Below are 15,431 nucleotides of genomic sequence, written 5' to 3'. Positions count from 1 at the left end.
ATAGATAGATAGATAGATAGATAGATAGATAGATAGATAGATAGATAATAATTTTTACAAAGAAGGAAATGCCCAAGGTTCCCAGGGTAGAGAGAATGGTACCTTGTGGGTCAAGAAAGAGTCTTGCAAAACACAAGGAGGACCATACTTACATCTTGGAATAATAGAAACAGGAAACAAACTGTTGTAATCAGAAGCATGATAAGATATCTTTAATAAATATGTGTTGGTCTGATCACTCAATTATTCTGCTTTAAAGACTATTACCTCCTCCCATGGGCAGGGCTTTCAAGCAGTGTGGTTTTTCTGCTTGATCAGAAAACCCAGACTGAGAAAGTATTTTCTAGGATGAAACGTGTGTTTTTATGGGCACGGTCTGGAAGCAGCACCACCATCTTTTGATTTTCTGTTTTCATCAGAACACAAATCTGCTCCCCAAAACCTGGTGTTAAGGCCTCACTGGGATTTTTGTTTTGTTTTGTTTCTGTCTGCCTCCCAGATCTGCGTGGTGATCGCTGCCGTGTTTGGCATTGTCATTTACCGGGTGGTAACCGTCAGCACTTTCGCTGCCTTTAAGTGGGCGTTAATCAGGAATAACTCTCAGGTTGCAACCACAGGGACTGCAGTATGCATCAACTTTTGTATCATTATGCTGCTGAACGTGGTAAGTGAACCAACGACACGGTGGCAAGCCAAAGGGGGAGACTTGTGGGCTGCTGTGATGATTTTCTTCTGTTACCAAAGAGACCCCCAAGTGGAGGGTCTGTACGGAAGCAGCGGCAGCCTGATCTGCAGGTCTGGGTATCTAAAAGATTTGATTCAAATCTAGGCTCCACGTCTCTCTGCACAAGGCAAAGACCTCCCTGGACCTCGTTTCTCTTGTTTGGTCCGTAAGACAGCACTGACTTTCCCTTTGGTGAAATTTAACAATGTGTTTAAAAACCCCAGCCCGGAAACTGTAGTGTAGCTCAGCAGTGTTGGCTTCCAGCCTTCTCCATTCAGAATAAGGTGGAGCAGACAGCATCCCAAAGCATGCTTTGAGATAACCACATAAGGGAAATGTCAGAACAGTGTATGCTGCTCTTGTTGAGTCCAGGCTTCCTGCCATGACAAACGTCAGGCCAGATCTCTCTTCTGAACCTCAGACCTACATGTAAAACTTCCTACTAGGCAATCTCCAACACTTTCACTTTAAATTTCTTATTACATTTGTTTATTTATTTGTGTGTGCATATGTGTACATAAATGTACATGCAGAATTCTGTGTGAATGTGGAAATCCGTGGACTACTTTGGGGAATTATTTTCTTCTACCATGTTGGTCCCAGGGATGTCTCTAAGGTAATTAGGCTTGGATATAGGTGCCTTTACCTGCTGAGCCAACTTGCAAGGCCGAGCCTTCTTCATCCTTCTTTCAAACACAACTCCCCATCTTCCCTTAGGGATCAGCCCCTCCCACGGCCTCTCTCTTACAGCTGTTCAAACTAAAATAAAGCTAGTATTTTTCTTCATGCATCTGTTTCTCACTCTATCCAATTATACCTACCCTAGATGTGGTGTCACATATCTGTGATTTCAGCATGGACAGGGCTGAGGCACGAGAGTCAGAGTTCAAAGGCAGAATTAAACCACTTTTCAAGCATCTCTTACCTGGATTTACTCGATGGCTTTCTAACTAGCCTCCTGCCTCTATATCAGCTCATTTCAGTCTTGGCTCAGGGCTGAAGCCACATGAAACATGTTTCATCCAGATCAGTCATGTAACTCCTCTGCAGGTTCACGGGTCCATGGCTTTCCTCTGGCTCAAAGCAAAACTTGCCGTGTTTGTGTTTCCTTGCTGTTAGCTCTCCTCAGAACATTTCTCTCCCTCCCTTTCCCAGGGTCATAGCATACTTGCTCACCTTCTTCTGGTCTTTGTTCAAGTATTACTTCTCAAATAAAAATTTCCTATCAGGATGTTTCAAATTGCAACTTCCCCGAGACATCTGACGATTCCCTACCTCCCTGTCTGCTTTAATTTTCTCTGTACTGTTCATTTATCACCCTCTGTTATATTCCTGGTTTAGTTTAGTATCTTCTACACAGTATGCAGGTCCCTGAGAGCAGAGCCCTTTCTCTCTTGGGTTTATTTTTACTGTTGTTATGGCCTCGTGTCTGGAGCAGCACATGACACATAGCTGTCATTCAGTAAATTATTGTCATTTGTACAACAAAAAAATAATAGCTAACAAGGTTAGGCTTTGAGGTCAGATGTACACAAAAATACTGACCTTAGAGATTTATGGTAGGAAATTATTGAGGTAATGGATGTGCTGAGCATGGTGTCAGGCATGAATTAGATGTCCAACTAATTACTGTTCTGCTCATGCTTATTTGAATTGTATCTTTAGTATGACTGACTCATCATGCTGAAATGCTAACATCTTTAAAAGTGGGCTAGGACTTTTTTTATATTTTTAATTTTTTTATATGTATTACAATTTATTCACTTTGTATCCCAGTTGAAGCACCCTCCTTCATCCACTCCCAATCCTGCCCTCCTTCCCTCTTCTCCTCCCATGCCCCTTCCCCAGTCCATTGATAGGGGAGGTCCTCCTCCTCTACCCTCTGACCCTAGCCTATCACATCTCATCAGGGCTGTCAGCATTGTCTTCCTCTGTGACCTGGTAAGGCTGTGTCCCCCATCAGGGGGAGGTGATCAAAGATCCAGCCACTGAGTTCATGTCAGAGACAGCCCCTGTTCCCCTTACTAGGAAACCCACTTGGAGACTGAACTACCATGGGCTACAACTATGCAGGGGTTCTAGATTATCTCCATGAATGGTCCTTGGTTGGCGTATCAGTCTCAGAAAAGACCCCTAGGCCCAGAATTTTTGGTTCTATTGCTCTCCTTGTGGAGCTCCAGTCCCCTTCAGGTCTTTCTATCTCCCCATTCTTTCATTAGATTCTCTGTACTCTGCCCAAAGTTTGGCTATGAGTCTTAGCATCTGCTTTAATACACTGCTGGGTAGAGTCTTTCAGTGGCCCTCTGTGTTAGGCTCCTGTCTTATTCCTTGTTTTTACCCTTTTCCGATGTCTATCCCATTTGCCTTTCTGAATGAAGATTGATCATTTTACCCAGGGTCCTTTTTCTTGCTTAGCTTCTTTAGGTGTACAGATTTTAGTATTTTTATCCTATATGTCTAATATCCACTTATAAGTGAGTATATATCATGTTTGTCTTTCTGCTCCTAGGATACTTCACTCAGGATGATTCTTTCTAGTTCCCACCATTTGCCTGAAAATTACATGACTTTCTTGTTTTTAAAAGCTGAGTAGTATTCCATTGTATAAATGTACAATTTCTGTATCCATTCCTCAGTTGAGGGGCATCTGGGTTGTTTCCAGGTTCTGGCTATTACAAATAAAGCTGCTACAAATATGGCTGAGCAAAAGTTCTTGTGTACTTAAGAATATTTTGGATATATGCCTAGGAGTTGTATAGCTGGATCTTAAGGTAGCACTATTCCTAATTGTCTGAAAAAGCACCAGATTGATTTCCAAAGTGGTTGTACAAGTTTACATTCCCACCAGCAATGGAGGAGGGTTCCCCTTTCTCCACAACCTCTCCAGCATGTGTTGTCACTTGGGTTTTTTATCTTAACCATTTTGATGGGTGTAAGGTGAGATCTCAGAGTCATTTTGATTTGCATTTCCTTGATAACTAAAGACATTTAGCACTTCTTTAAGTGTTTCTCTGCCATTCTATATTCCTCTACAGAGAATTTTCTGTTTAGCTCTGTACCCCATTTTTTAATTGGATTACTTGATTTGTTGCTATTTAATTTCCTGAGTTCTTTATAGATTCTGGATATTAGCCCTCTGTCAGATATAGGGTTGGTGAAGATCCTTTCCCAATCTGTAGGCTGTCATTTTGTTCTGACGACAGTGTCCTTTGCTTTACAGAAACTTTTCAGTTTCATGAGATCCCATTTATTGCCTGTTGATTTTAGAGCCTGTGCAATTTGTGTTCTGGTCAGGAAGTTGTCTCCTGTGCCAATGAGTTCAAGGCTCTTCCACACTTTTTCTTCTAACAGGTTTAATGTGTCTGGTTTTATGTTGCAGTCTTTGATCCACTTGGACTTTAGCTTTGTGCAGGGTGATAAATACAGATCTATTTTCGTTTTTCTACATGTAGATATCCAGTTAGACCAGCACCATTTTTTGAAGATACTATCTTTTTTTTCCATTGTATGGTTTTGGCATCTTTGTCAATAATCAGGTGTCCATACATGTGTGGGTTTATTTCTGGGTCTTCTATTCAATTCCATTGATCCACCATTCTGTTTCTATGCCAGTACCATGCAGTTTTTATTACTGTTGCTCTATAGTACAGCGTGATATCAGGGATGGAGATACCTCCAGAAGATCTTTTATTGTAGAGGTTTGTTTTAGCAATTCTGGGTTTCTTTTTTTTTTTTTTTCTTATCAGTTACATTTTATTAACTCTGTATCCCAGCCGTGTCCCGCTCCCTCATTCCCTCCCAATCCCACCCTTCCTCCCTCATCTCCACCATGCCCCTTTCCAAGTCCACTGATAGGGGGGACCTCCTCCCCATTCATCCAATCCTGTTTTATCAGGTATCTTCAGGACTGGCTGCAAAGTCCTCCTCTGTGGCCTAACAGGACTGCTCCTCCCTTGGGGGGTGGGAAGGTCAGAGAGCTAGTCATTGAGTTCCTGTTAGAAATAGTCCTTGTTCCCCACACTATGGGAAACCAATTTGTTACTGAGCTACCACAGGCTACATCTGAGCAGAGGTTCTTGGTTATATCCATACATGGTCCTTGGTTGAATGTCAGTCTCAGAAAAGACCCTGTGCCCAGATATATTTGGTCCTTGTGGAGCTCCTATCCTTTCCCCATCATACTAACTCCCTTTCTTTCATATGATTCCCAGTACTCTGCTGAAGGTTTGGTCATGAGTCTTTGTATCTGCTTTGAAAACACTGCTCTGGGTTTCTTATTATCCCACATGAAGTTGAGAATTTTTCTTTCAAGGTCTGTAAAGAATTATGTTGGTAATTTGATGGGAATTGCATTGAACCTGTAGATTGTTTTTGGTAAGATGGCCATTTTTACTATGTTAATCCTTCCAAACCATGAGCATGGGAGATCTTTCCATCTTCTGATATCTTCTTCTAATTCTTTCTTCAGAGACTGGAAGGTTTTTCGTTTGTTTGTTTGTTTGTTTGTTTTTTCATACAAGTCTATGACTTGCTTGGTTAGAGTTACTCTTGAGGTACTGTATGCCCTTTGTGGCTATTGTGAAGGGTGTTGTTTCTCTAATTTCTTTCTCAGCCCTTTTCTCTTTTGTATAAAGGAGGGCTGCTGATTTTTTTTTTTTTAGTTAATTTTGTATCTGGGCTAGGACTTCTTAAAGACCAAGTAACATAATTCTGCTATCAGCATGGGTATACATTTTAAGTTGTCATGAATAAGAACAGACTCAGCAGGTTGACTTTATCTGTGTGTGTGCGCACATGCACACACACATATATAGGTATGTACATAGAACAATAATAAGCAGAAAGAGGCTCTCAACTAGAGAGTGAGGGTGCAGAGGAGGAGCTCAAGGAAGAGTGTCTGGAAGGCACAAGATGGAGAACAAAGGAGAGAGAAAGTGGTATAATTTCGTTTCAATTAAGAACATAGTGTATTTGTCCCACACAGTTCCATGGCTGTCACACTGCACAGGTTCCTAGGCAGCAGCCCGTTAGGTCATGCCTGGGCCTTCTAATTTATGCAGCACTTAGCATGCAATAAGGTCAATAACTGTACGTTCAAAAAATAAATAAAAGTTCATTGCATGAGTAAAAACAACAACAAACATAGTTTAAAGCCAGGAGCAATGACACACGCCTGGAATCCCAGCACTTAGGAGGCAAAGGCAGATGGATGTCTGTGGGTTTGAGGCCAGCCTGGTCTAACAAAATGAGTCCAGGACAGCCAAGGCTACACAGAGAAACAAAAAAAATGTTTTAAAAAGTGAAAAAAAATCCAACCTAATAAGGGAGAGCTCTAAAAAAAAAAAAAAAACAAAAACAAAAACAAAAACAAACAAACTGAGTTCTCTAACCAATAAACCCTGTGTAACTTTGAAGAGAAGTCAATCTACCTAAATAGCTTTAGCTGTGATTACTAAGTAAAACTAGTAATGATTGAACTAACAAAATGCTGATTACTCATTACTCACTATTTTGAAATCATAGGGACTTGCTGTTATAGAAAATGATGTTTCAAAATCAAAAAATGGTTAAAGAAAAAAACAGCAATTGCTAATTGTTTTGATGTGATGAGTTCATGGGCACTTCTTCACATGGAGACTAAAAATAGATGTTTGGCACTGCTTGATTCCCTCTGGCTCAGTCATTCTCCATGTTGATTGTAGAAAAAAAATATCATGAAGGAGGGTGATTGATGTAACCTAGCCAAACATCAGAACTTTGAAATCTTCTAGGTCTAGGTGGGGTACAATGAATGGATGCTTGCTGTATTCTTAACCAATGTCTTTTCATGTTTATCAAAAACATTTAATTTAGTTGGGGGATATAATTCAGTTGGCAGAGTGCTTCCCTGGCATGCACAAAGTTCTTGATTCAGTCCCTGAACTGCACACACTGTGGTGCCCATGTGTAATTCCAGCGTTTGGGAGCCAGTGGCAGGATCAGGAGTTTCAGACCAGGCTTAACTATGTAGTGAGTTTGAGGTCAACTTATGCTACATAGTGTCCTGTCTCAAAATAACAACAGCAATAATAATTTCAGTGTAGGGATGTAACATAGTAGTGCAGTGGATATTAGGCTTGCACAAGGCCTGGGGTCTGTCCCTAATACTAATGAAAATAATAATCATCTAATTTATATACCTCCTTAAGAAATAAAGGACAGTACGCAGGAGAGATATAAGTACATTGTGTTTGTTCCTGTGTGTGAAGCAGGGGCCATTGTCAGAGCAATACTTCATGCATCTGAAAAACAGGATCTAGTCTTCTCTACTTTAGAAGGCAGCCAAAAAAAGATGAAGTAAGCTAAAGTGGAAAAGAGCATATATGGAGTGGGCAAAATGTCCAGTTGCTGATATTACAAAACACCTACTGTGTAGTGAGAGCTAAGCCATAAAACTATTGATACATTTCCTAAAAAAATTCCCTCCTAACCAAAATGTCCATACACTTAAACTAAGGTGTGTTAGTCAAAGGAATCCCTCCAGGATATGTTTTTATTTTAGGTACAATGTGAACACTTTTGGTATTCTGATTTTTCAGTCAGTTTCAAACTAAAATAGTGTAAGGTTACCTAGTAAAAAGCACAGGTTAGAAAAGGCAATGGCATGAACTCAGTGGCTGGTTCTTTGACCTCCTCCCACCCCCGTGGGAGGAGCAGACTAGCTAGGTCACAGAGGAGGACATTGCAGCCAGTCCTGATGAGACCTGATAAGCTAGGATCAGATGGAAGGGGAAGAGGACCTCCCCTATCAGTGGACTTAGAAAGGGGCAGGGAGGAGATGAGGGAGGGAGGGTGGGATTGGGAGGAAATGAGGGACTGGGCTACAGCTGGGATACAAAGTAAATAAACTGTAATTAATATAAAAAATAAAAAAAGAAAAGGCAATGGTAAGCCATAGCAAGGAAAAAGAATGAAAGAAACAAAAAAAAAAAAGAAAGAAAGGAAGAAAGAGAGGAAGGAAGGGAGGAAAGGAGAAAGAAAGAGACAGAGAGAGAAGGAAGGAAGGAAGGAAAAAGGAAGGGAGGGAAGAAAAGAAAGAAAGGAAAGAAGGAAGAAAAAGAAAAGAGAAACCACACATAGAAGTCCCAAAGGATCCACATCCAAGACTTTCGTTCAGTGGCCAATTGCCCGACCCTCTCAGCTCTCTCTCTCCCAGCCCAGCACAGCATTTACACTCCTGTCATTTGCCCTGAAGCTTTGTGAGTTCCATTATGAGAGTAGCCAAGTGTGTAATGTAGTTTGGAACAGTTTTCATCAAAATAGAAAAACATAATAACTTAAGTCCTTTGGAAGCAAGCGCAGCATAATGGATGGCCAACTAATGGCTGGAACACAACCTAGCACAGCCTCGAGCACTGCAAAACTAAATTCTCTATTGACTTCTGAAAATACTCAATTTAAGATATTTTTATGACCCAGTAAAATAGTTATTTTTTAACAGCTATCTAAATTGGTTTGGACCACTTAAATTTTGGCCAGTGTGGCCTTTCAAAATAATAATGATAATAAAATCAACATTTAGATGGTAGTTAGTAACAATTTCTATTAACTGACTATAAAATTCTTAATGGATAGATTGTTTTAATATTTATTTGAAACTTTGTACAAATTGGTTTTTATATTTACTTGAAACTTTGTGTAATTATTTTAAAGAACATATTCTGTTTCTGACTTTTTGCTGAATTTGTCTAATCTTAACCAAAGAAGCAAATTTATATATGATGCTTATTTTCAAGATCTTGTGATATGTATTTGCCTTTGTATAATATGCACTTAAAAATAGAATTTATGCCAAGTGCAGTGGTGCATGCCTATAATCCCAGCACTCAGGAAGTCAGAGGCAGGTGGATCTCTATGAGTTTGAGGCCAGCCTGGTCTACAAAGCAAGTTCAGGACAGCCAAGGCTACTCAGAGGAACTCTATCTCATAAAAAAAAAAAAAAGATTTTATATTGTTTTACCACGTTCTCTGAATCCTAACACTCTGATGCCTCTGAATGACTGACTAAACGTGTTTACTGATTTGCCTTTTATTCAGTGTCTTGAAAAATAGTATTATATACACACATCTAAAAAAAAGAGCAGGATGGTGGTGGAGCACACCTTTAATCCCAACACTCAGGAGACAGAGATTGGTGGATCCCTGAGTTGGAGGCCAGCCTGGTCTACAGAGCAGGACAGCCAGGGTTACACAGAGAAACCCTATCTTGGAAAACTAAATAGATGATCAATAGATAGATAGATAATAGAAAAATAATGATAATTTCAAAGAAGAGTGAAGGGGATAGGCATTTCTCTTCATCACACTATGTTCTGCTTCACTATTGACCAACTGACATCTTGATACCATGCTTGCTCACTAATAAACCAAAAGAGAGGAGGGTAAAGGTTGTGAAAATCCTTTGTATTCATCCATATGTGAATCAGATATTTCACCATGCTTTTAAAAGTAGAAAACACAATATTAATACAAAATAGAGTACACCAGAAAATATTATGTAAATGAGAGCAAATTCATAAGCATTGATCAGACTGATACAATTCAATTAGAAGTATTTATAGCTCTCTTACTTTGGAAATAACTTTAAAATCTAAAAGTGTTGTATCAGTTACAGATATTAACAACCATAATTTACAGCATCTGCCCTAGAATTACTTTAAAAAGTTATAAAATGGCTAAGGAAAGACCTACTCTGTGGATAGTTAACTTACATGTAACAGTTAAGAACTCCAGTTAAAAAACAGAGTGACAGAATAGATAATATAATGAGACCCAACTGTATGTTTCTTGCAAGAAATTCACTTCACCCCTAAGGTGAAAATGAAGATATATCAAATATTTCATCCAAATGGGATCCAAAATAAAGCAAGACTAAATAAAATGGATTTTAGATTACAAGTAATAAAAAGGCAAATAATTCCATTATATAAGATAAAGGATTAAATCAAACAGGAAAAAATAATGTGTTTCATTAAGTTTGGAAACTAATTTTTTTCTACACACTTTATCAGAATAAACAATTCATCTTTTTAATATCTCAATGGCCTGATAAGAAATCAGCCATTTTACAAAAATCACTTACCTAAGGGTCCCTTATTTAATAATGAGCTTCTCTCTATATTTTTTTCACTGATTCTATGGATCCTTCTCTTGTACATGTACAGTTTTTCAAAAAGTTAATATAAATCATAACTGCATGTTTATTTTTTATTAAATTTTTTCTATTAGTTACAATTTTATTCGCTTTGTATTCCAGCTGTAGCCCCCTCCCTCATTTCCTCCCAATCCCACCCTCCCTCCCTCATATCATCCCAGGCCCTCTCTAAGCCCACTGATAGGGGAGGTCCTTCTCTCCTTCCATCTGACCCTAGCTTATCAGGTCTCATCAGAACTGGTTACAATGTCCTCCTCTGTGGCCTGGCAAGGCTGTTCCTCCCTCAGGGGAGGTAGTCAAAGAACCAGCCACTGAGTTCATGTCAGAGACAGTCCCTGTTCCCCTTACTAGGGAACCCACTTGGAGGCTGAACTGCCGTGGGCTACATCTGAGCAGGGGTTCTAGGTTATATCCATGAATGGATCTTGATTGGAGTGCATGTTTATTTTTATATTAATTTTTTATTTTTGTATAAAATTATTTAAAAATAAAAAATATTAAAATAATTTATTTTTTACATTAATTACAGTTTATTTACTTTATATCCCAGCTGTAGCCCCTTCCCTCATTCCCTCCCAATCCCACCCTCCCTTCTTCCCCTCCCATGCCCCTCTCTAAGTCCACTGAGAGGGGAGGTCCTCCTCCTCTCCCATCTGACCCTAGCTTATCAGGTCTCACAAGGACTGGCTGCAATGTCCTCCTCTGTGGCCTAGATAGTCTGCTCCTCCCATGGGGGTGGCCAAAAAGCCAGCCACTGAGTTAATTCCAGAGACAGTCCTTGTTCCCCTTACCAAATACAAATTTTTCCAGTGTTCATACCCAGGTAACTGGCATATCACAAGCTCTAGAGACCTTTGATTTAAGTGTTACAAATTGGTCCATTTGAACAATGATGATGTGAAAGAGATAAAGAATAAACTGAGAATAAAAATTATACTTTTCAGGAAAACATTTTGCCAAACAAATTTAATATTCTTTGACAATCATGTAAGTAAGCAATTTTAATGATAAATGCTTTGTAACACTAAAATAAGCTTTACTAGAACATCTATTCTAATCTCTTATTTACAGGGATTTTGTTTTTATGGTCAAAGAATATGACTAATCTACCCCACATAGTTTCTTGCTGTAATTATACCAATCTCTTTTAACAGTGGACTCCATGAGTCTGGAGTTTCTGTACGCAAAAGTTAATCTTATGTCTTTAGTAATTATATCTTTGGTAGAAAAACCATATGCCTCAATAGAGCAAGTAGCCAATGCTGGACACTTGGAGTCATTCACTGTAAGTGTTTGGTCTGGCTCTGCAGTAAGATAAGATGCTGGGGAAGAGGATTCAGAAATTAGGAAAGACATTAATGTCAATAAGTTCGAACCCATCCCACCTATCTGTAAGGAAAGTAGTAGACTGAAGGAGAGGTGAGGCAACACAGATTAAGTCAAAGAGAGTGCTGGCATCCAGGGGACTTTCAAACAATATGTTTTAAGTACTTCTATCTATGTGATCTTAGTTTTCATATTGTTCAGTCTATTAATCTAATCTTATTTTCATGTATCATCTTTCTTTTCAGAGAAAGCAGTGATTTATTCCCTCACTTTATATCCTCTCTGGAAAAATCTCTAATAGCTATATTTGTCTGAACTACATTCTATACCTGTATGTGCACACGCATGTGCAAACACACACACACACACACACACACACACACACACACACACACACACCTTCTATTCCCTTTGATGGACATTCATTGACCAGGTAGCTATGTGAATCAAGGATGCATTCATTGTACTAATGGAGAAACCGCATTCTCTGGAGGTCTTCCACAATGCCTACTCACTCCAGCATTTAAGAGTACTGTAATGTAGAATTCCACAACAATAAGACAGCAGAACCTTACCTTAGAAACCAATAAGGATGCTTGTATTCATTTGCCGACTCAGGAATGTGATGTATGCTCAGCCTCACTTAGGAAACTGGTAATTAGTGGCAGTGAGCCTACTGCCACAGGTTTATAAACCCTAAAACAAGAAGCAAGATTTAAAAAACCATAAAGGAAGACCTTGCCCAGTTCTGATTATCCCTGAAAGTGTGCAGTTGCTCAGAATGCTCCCATTGTTGGAAACATAAAGAAAAAGAGTTTGACTCATGACTTGATGGCCTATTTTCTTTATAACGATAGGCTCTAGACCATCTAGAGTTTGTTTGTTAAAGATGTGGAATTTATTTTACAGCTCTATGAAAAGGTGGCACTTCTTCTGACAAACCTAGGTAAGTGATAGCTTTCTGCTGTAGCCTGGGATCTAGACAGCAGCTAAGCTTCCTTTCTCAGACCCCGCTAGGGAAAGAACAGCCCCATCATGGCCCCTGTAGTCCAGCCTCTCTCCAGTTGGTGGCTCCATACCCATCAGTTTATGGGTGACACAAATTGGACTCAGTGGGTTACTTTTAATAAAGAGAGCATGAAGTTGGGACAGGGGGGAGGGTGGATCTGGGAGGACTAAGGGGGAGAAGCAGGGATGAATATGATCAAAATACATTAAATGCATATATTAAATTCCAAGCTAATAAAAACATTGTATTTTTAAAAAGAAAGAAATACCCTCTTTATTGAGAATTACACCAGTTCCTTTCAGCAGAAAAGTAAGGTCTTTTCAATCTGTGTTTTCCAAACCTGCCATATCCCTTATGTGTCATAAGCACATGAAATTCAAAGTAGGGGTTTTCTCTTCTGTGCACACAGAAAACACCATCGCAAAAGCACCCATGTAAGAAGTGTCCAGCATTATTTCAACAGTATTCATTAGCTGTTACCCACATTTTAGAATTATAGGTGGGTGCCGCAAGACACAGTGGTGGCTCAGGAGGCTCAGACATGCTGGGACATTATTTCTAAAAAAAAAAAGTCTCTGCAAAACTGTCAAGTTTTAAAAGTTAGTCATTGTGATGACTAGTAATCCTTTAAATCAGGAATGTAGTCAGGGCAATGATAATTGACATTTACAGAAATATATTTATGTAGACAGATTGTCTCTAAGAACATTTCTTTGGTCTCAGAATATACCAGAATGTTCTGATAACCAGCTATAAGCTGTACATTACTACATTCTTCAAGGTATAGAATAGAAATAGCTTTAATTTTATGAATCAGATAGTGACTGTTGTAGAGCCAATGAGAAAGTCACATGCTCCCACAGGTAGCCTCCTTTAATATATTCCTGTATGTGGCTTGTCCAAGGGAACAAAATTTGAAGTAGTTTTTGTAGAATAGTTATTCTACCACAGAATCTGTTTATTGAGTTGATGTGTCCTATGCTGAGCTGGATATTATACTCTGTCTCCTTTAATGTCATTGTCATCTTCCATCACCACTATGCCTTTACCAGGAAGGAAAATAGTTAACTGTAGAGGAAATTGCCTGTTGCCAGGCTGTGTCCAGGAGCAACTGGATAGAAGATAGCCAGGATGTCATGATTTGAAACAAATGAGAATCCAGCCAGCTGACAACTGAGAAATCCTTCACATGTAACTAGGAGCTCAGCTGTTAGGATGAAATTAAGCCCACGGAGAAGTGTTTGCTGTTTTTCCCTCTACAGCACCACAGGCTTGTTGTAATGCTGATGTTCCAGTCATTTTAAACCTTAGGTTCTTTCTCCCCCTTTTCCCTTCTCAGTTATGTGCCCAGGAAGCATTTTGAGTTTAAGTTGTGGAAAAGGAATTGATGGGGTGAAATGTTAAATAATGCAATTAGAAGCTCAGGGTCTGTGGAAACAGAAAACACTTCTGCCTTAAATACATTTTCTTCGACCTTGCTTCAGCTTAGGAGTCAGCTCTTTGGGAAGGATAAATGCACCAGACATGAGACATAAAGTTGGAGGTGTGACCTCAGGGGCAACTAGTTCTATATTTTGGTTCACACCATAGTGTCCAAAGGACATTTGCAATACAAAAGTCAAAATATGATGAGCTTCAAGTTGGCCGCTGACTAAAGTCACAGATGTGTGCCATGGATGGTGAAACATGGGGATAGTTCTAAAGAAGGGGCCATCCTTTGGTTTTTATCTGTGAGAATAAAACAAATAATTAGATGAGGGTAAAACCTAGGAGTCAAACAGCCCAGTGTCCTGGAGTTTTCAGTTCCCTCAACACGACATGAGATCAAAGAGCTGAGACAAGGGATCCATAAGAGCTTCAGAGCAGGGTCTGACTCCATGCCTGACCTACTCAACTGATAGAAACTTGGTCAAAACAAAGAGACTGTAAGGAGCCAGACTTGAGGGTGAGGCACTTTCCGCCTGGCTGTCCCTCATCCAGCCTCTCCAGATACCCTGTAACCACAGAACAGTCTGGACATGGAGTTCCATCAGACGTGCCTGTAGCCCCTTGAGGCAACACTGTTGTTTGGGCTGACCTTTAAGCTGAAGGTCTAGCTCCTGCATGGTCTGTCTCAGAGCACATCAACTACTGGCCAACTGGAGCCTCCTGTGCCTGCTGGAGACCCTCTGACTCCGTGCGGGGGAGGGGAGAGCAGGAGATAAGATGGGGTCCTGCCCAGGCTCTCAAACCCTGCTCCCTTTTGCCCACAGAACAGCCTCGCACAGAATCCGAGTGGGAGAACAGCTTTACCCTGAAAATGTTTCTTTTTCAGTTTGTCAATCTGAACAGCTCCACATTTTACATCGCATTCTTCCTCGGGAGGTAAGGAGCACTCTTCCCTGTGCCCCAACCCCCCCAGCCCTAGTGGTGATACATCACTCAGATCCCACTGGCCAAAGAGAAGATCAGGCACCTCCTTTCCTTCTCAAACTACAAAAGCACCTCACTTCCTGGGAAATAGTCTACTCGAAAATACCAGTGCCTCGGTATCGAACAGATAAGTAGAGAAAAATAGTTTATGTGTGCAGATAATGGGTTGAAAGCTTGTGACTTGCATCTTACCTGAATCAAGGCAGGGTGTCATACCTATGTTAGTACGTGACATAAGGAGATGCAAGCTGCAGGGTAGTCAGGGTCCCTGACTTCACAGGACATCAAAATAGGGAAGGGGTAGAAATGAGAAGTCAGAGCTTTCTAGGTGACTTGAAATCCAGCAGAGATGAGAATCTGGGAAGGAATCCCTGTTTCGTGGTAAGGATGTATGATTCCTTCCCATCCCCTCTGAGGAGACGGGAGGCAGCACAAGGCCATGAGTCCAGTTCTATGATGGAGATGGGTGCAGCGGCCCCTTGTTTCCTGTTCAGCTACGTCAGCAGCAAGGAACTACCATGCAATAACAAAGCCAACACTGCTGGTACTCAAAAGGTCGAAAGTGCAGGAATGCTTACACAGGCCGGGCCACTTGATGTTCAGCAGAACTGCTCAAAGCCACAGGGCACAGCAAGAATGGTCCCTTGCCCTCAGCAGTTGGGCAGGAAGGAAAAAAAGAGAGCTGCTCCTTGGAGAATTCCTGAAGCTCAAGTAATGACAGTTCCAGAGGGTTTCTTTATTCCTTCTTTGATCTTTAAGGGCTCCCA

At 40.3% G+C, this 15,431-nt stretch overlaps 1 protein-coding gene across 1 annotated transcript in view; it reads left to right on the top strand.

Annotated features, from left to right (window-relative positions):
* Window positions 1-15,431, top strand: part of Ano4 (anoctamin 4) — a 179,519-nt gene that overhangs the window by 135,210 nt on the left and 28,878 nt on the right. Inside the window, exons 16-18 of the mRNA XM_055627792.1 lie at window positions 500-664; window positions 12,153-12,189; window positions 14,505-14,616. Coding sequence (XP_055483767.1) covers window positions 500-664; window positions 12,153-12,189; window positions 14,505-14,616 — 314 coding nt within the window. The remainder of the gene's footprint in view (window positions 1-499; window positions 665-12,152; window positions 12,190-14,504; window positions 14,617-15,431) is intronic.

This window comes from Psammomys obesus, unplaced genomic scaffold (assembly GCF_907164565.1).
Source record: "Psammomys obesus unplaced genomic scaffold, mPsaObe1.curated_primary_1811, whole genome shotgun sequence".
NCBI classification, from domain to species: Eukaryota; Metazoa; Chordata; class Mammalia; order Rodentia; family Muridae; genus Psammomys; species Psammomys obesus.
The sequence above is the reverse complement of the archived record's forward strand: the minus strand, read 5'-3'. Positions and strand labels throughout refer to the sequence as shown.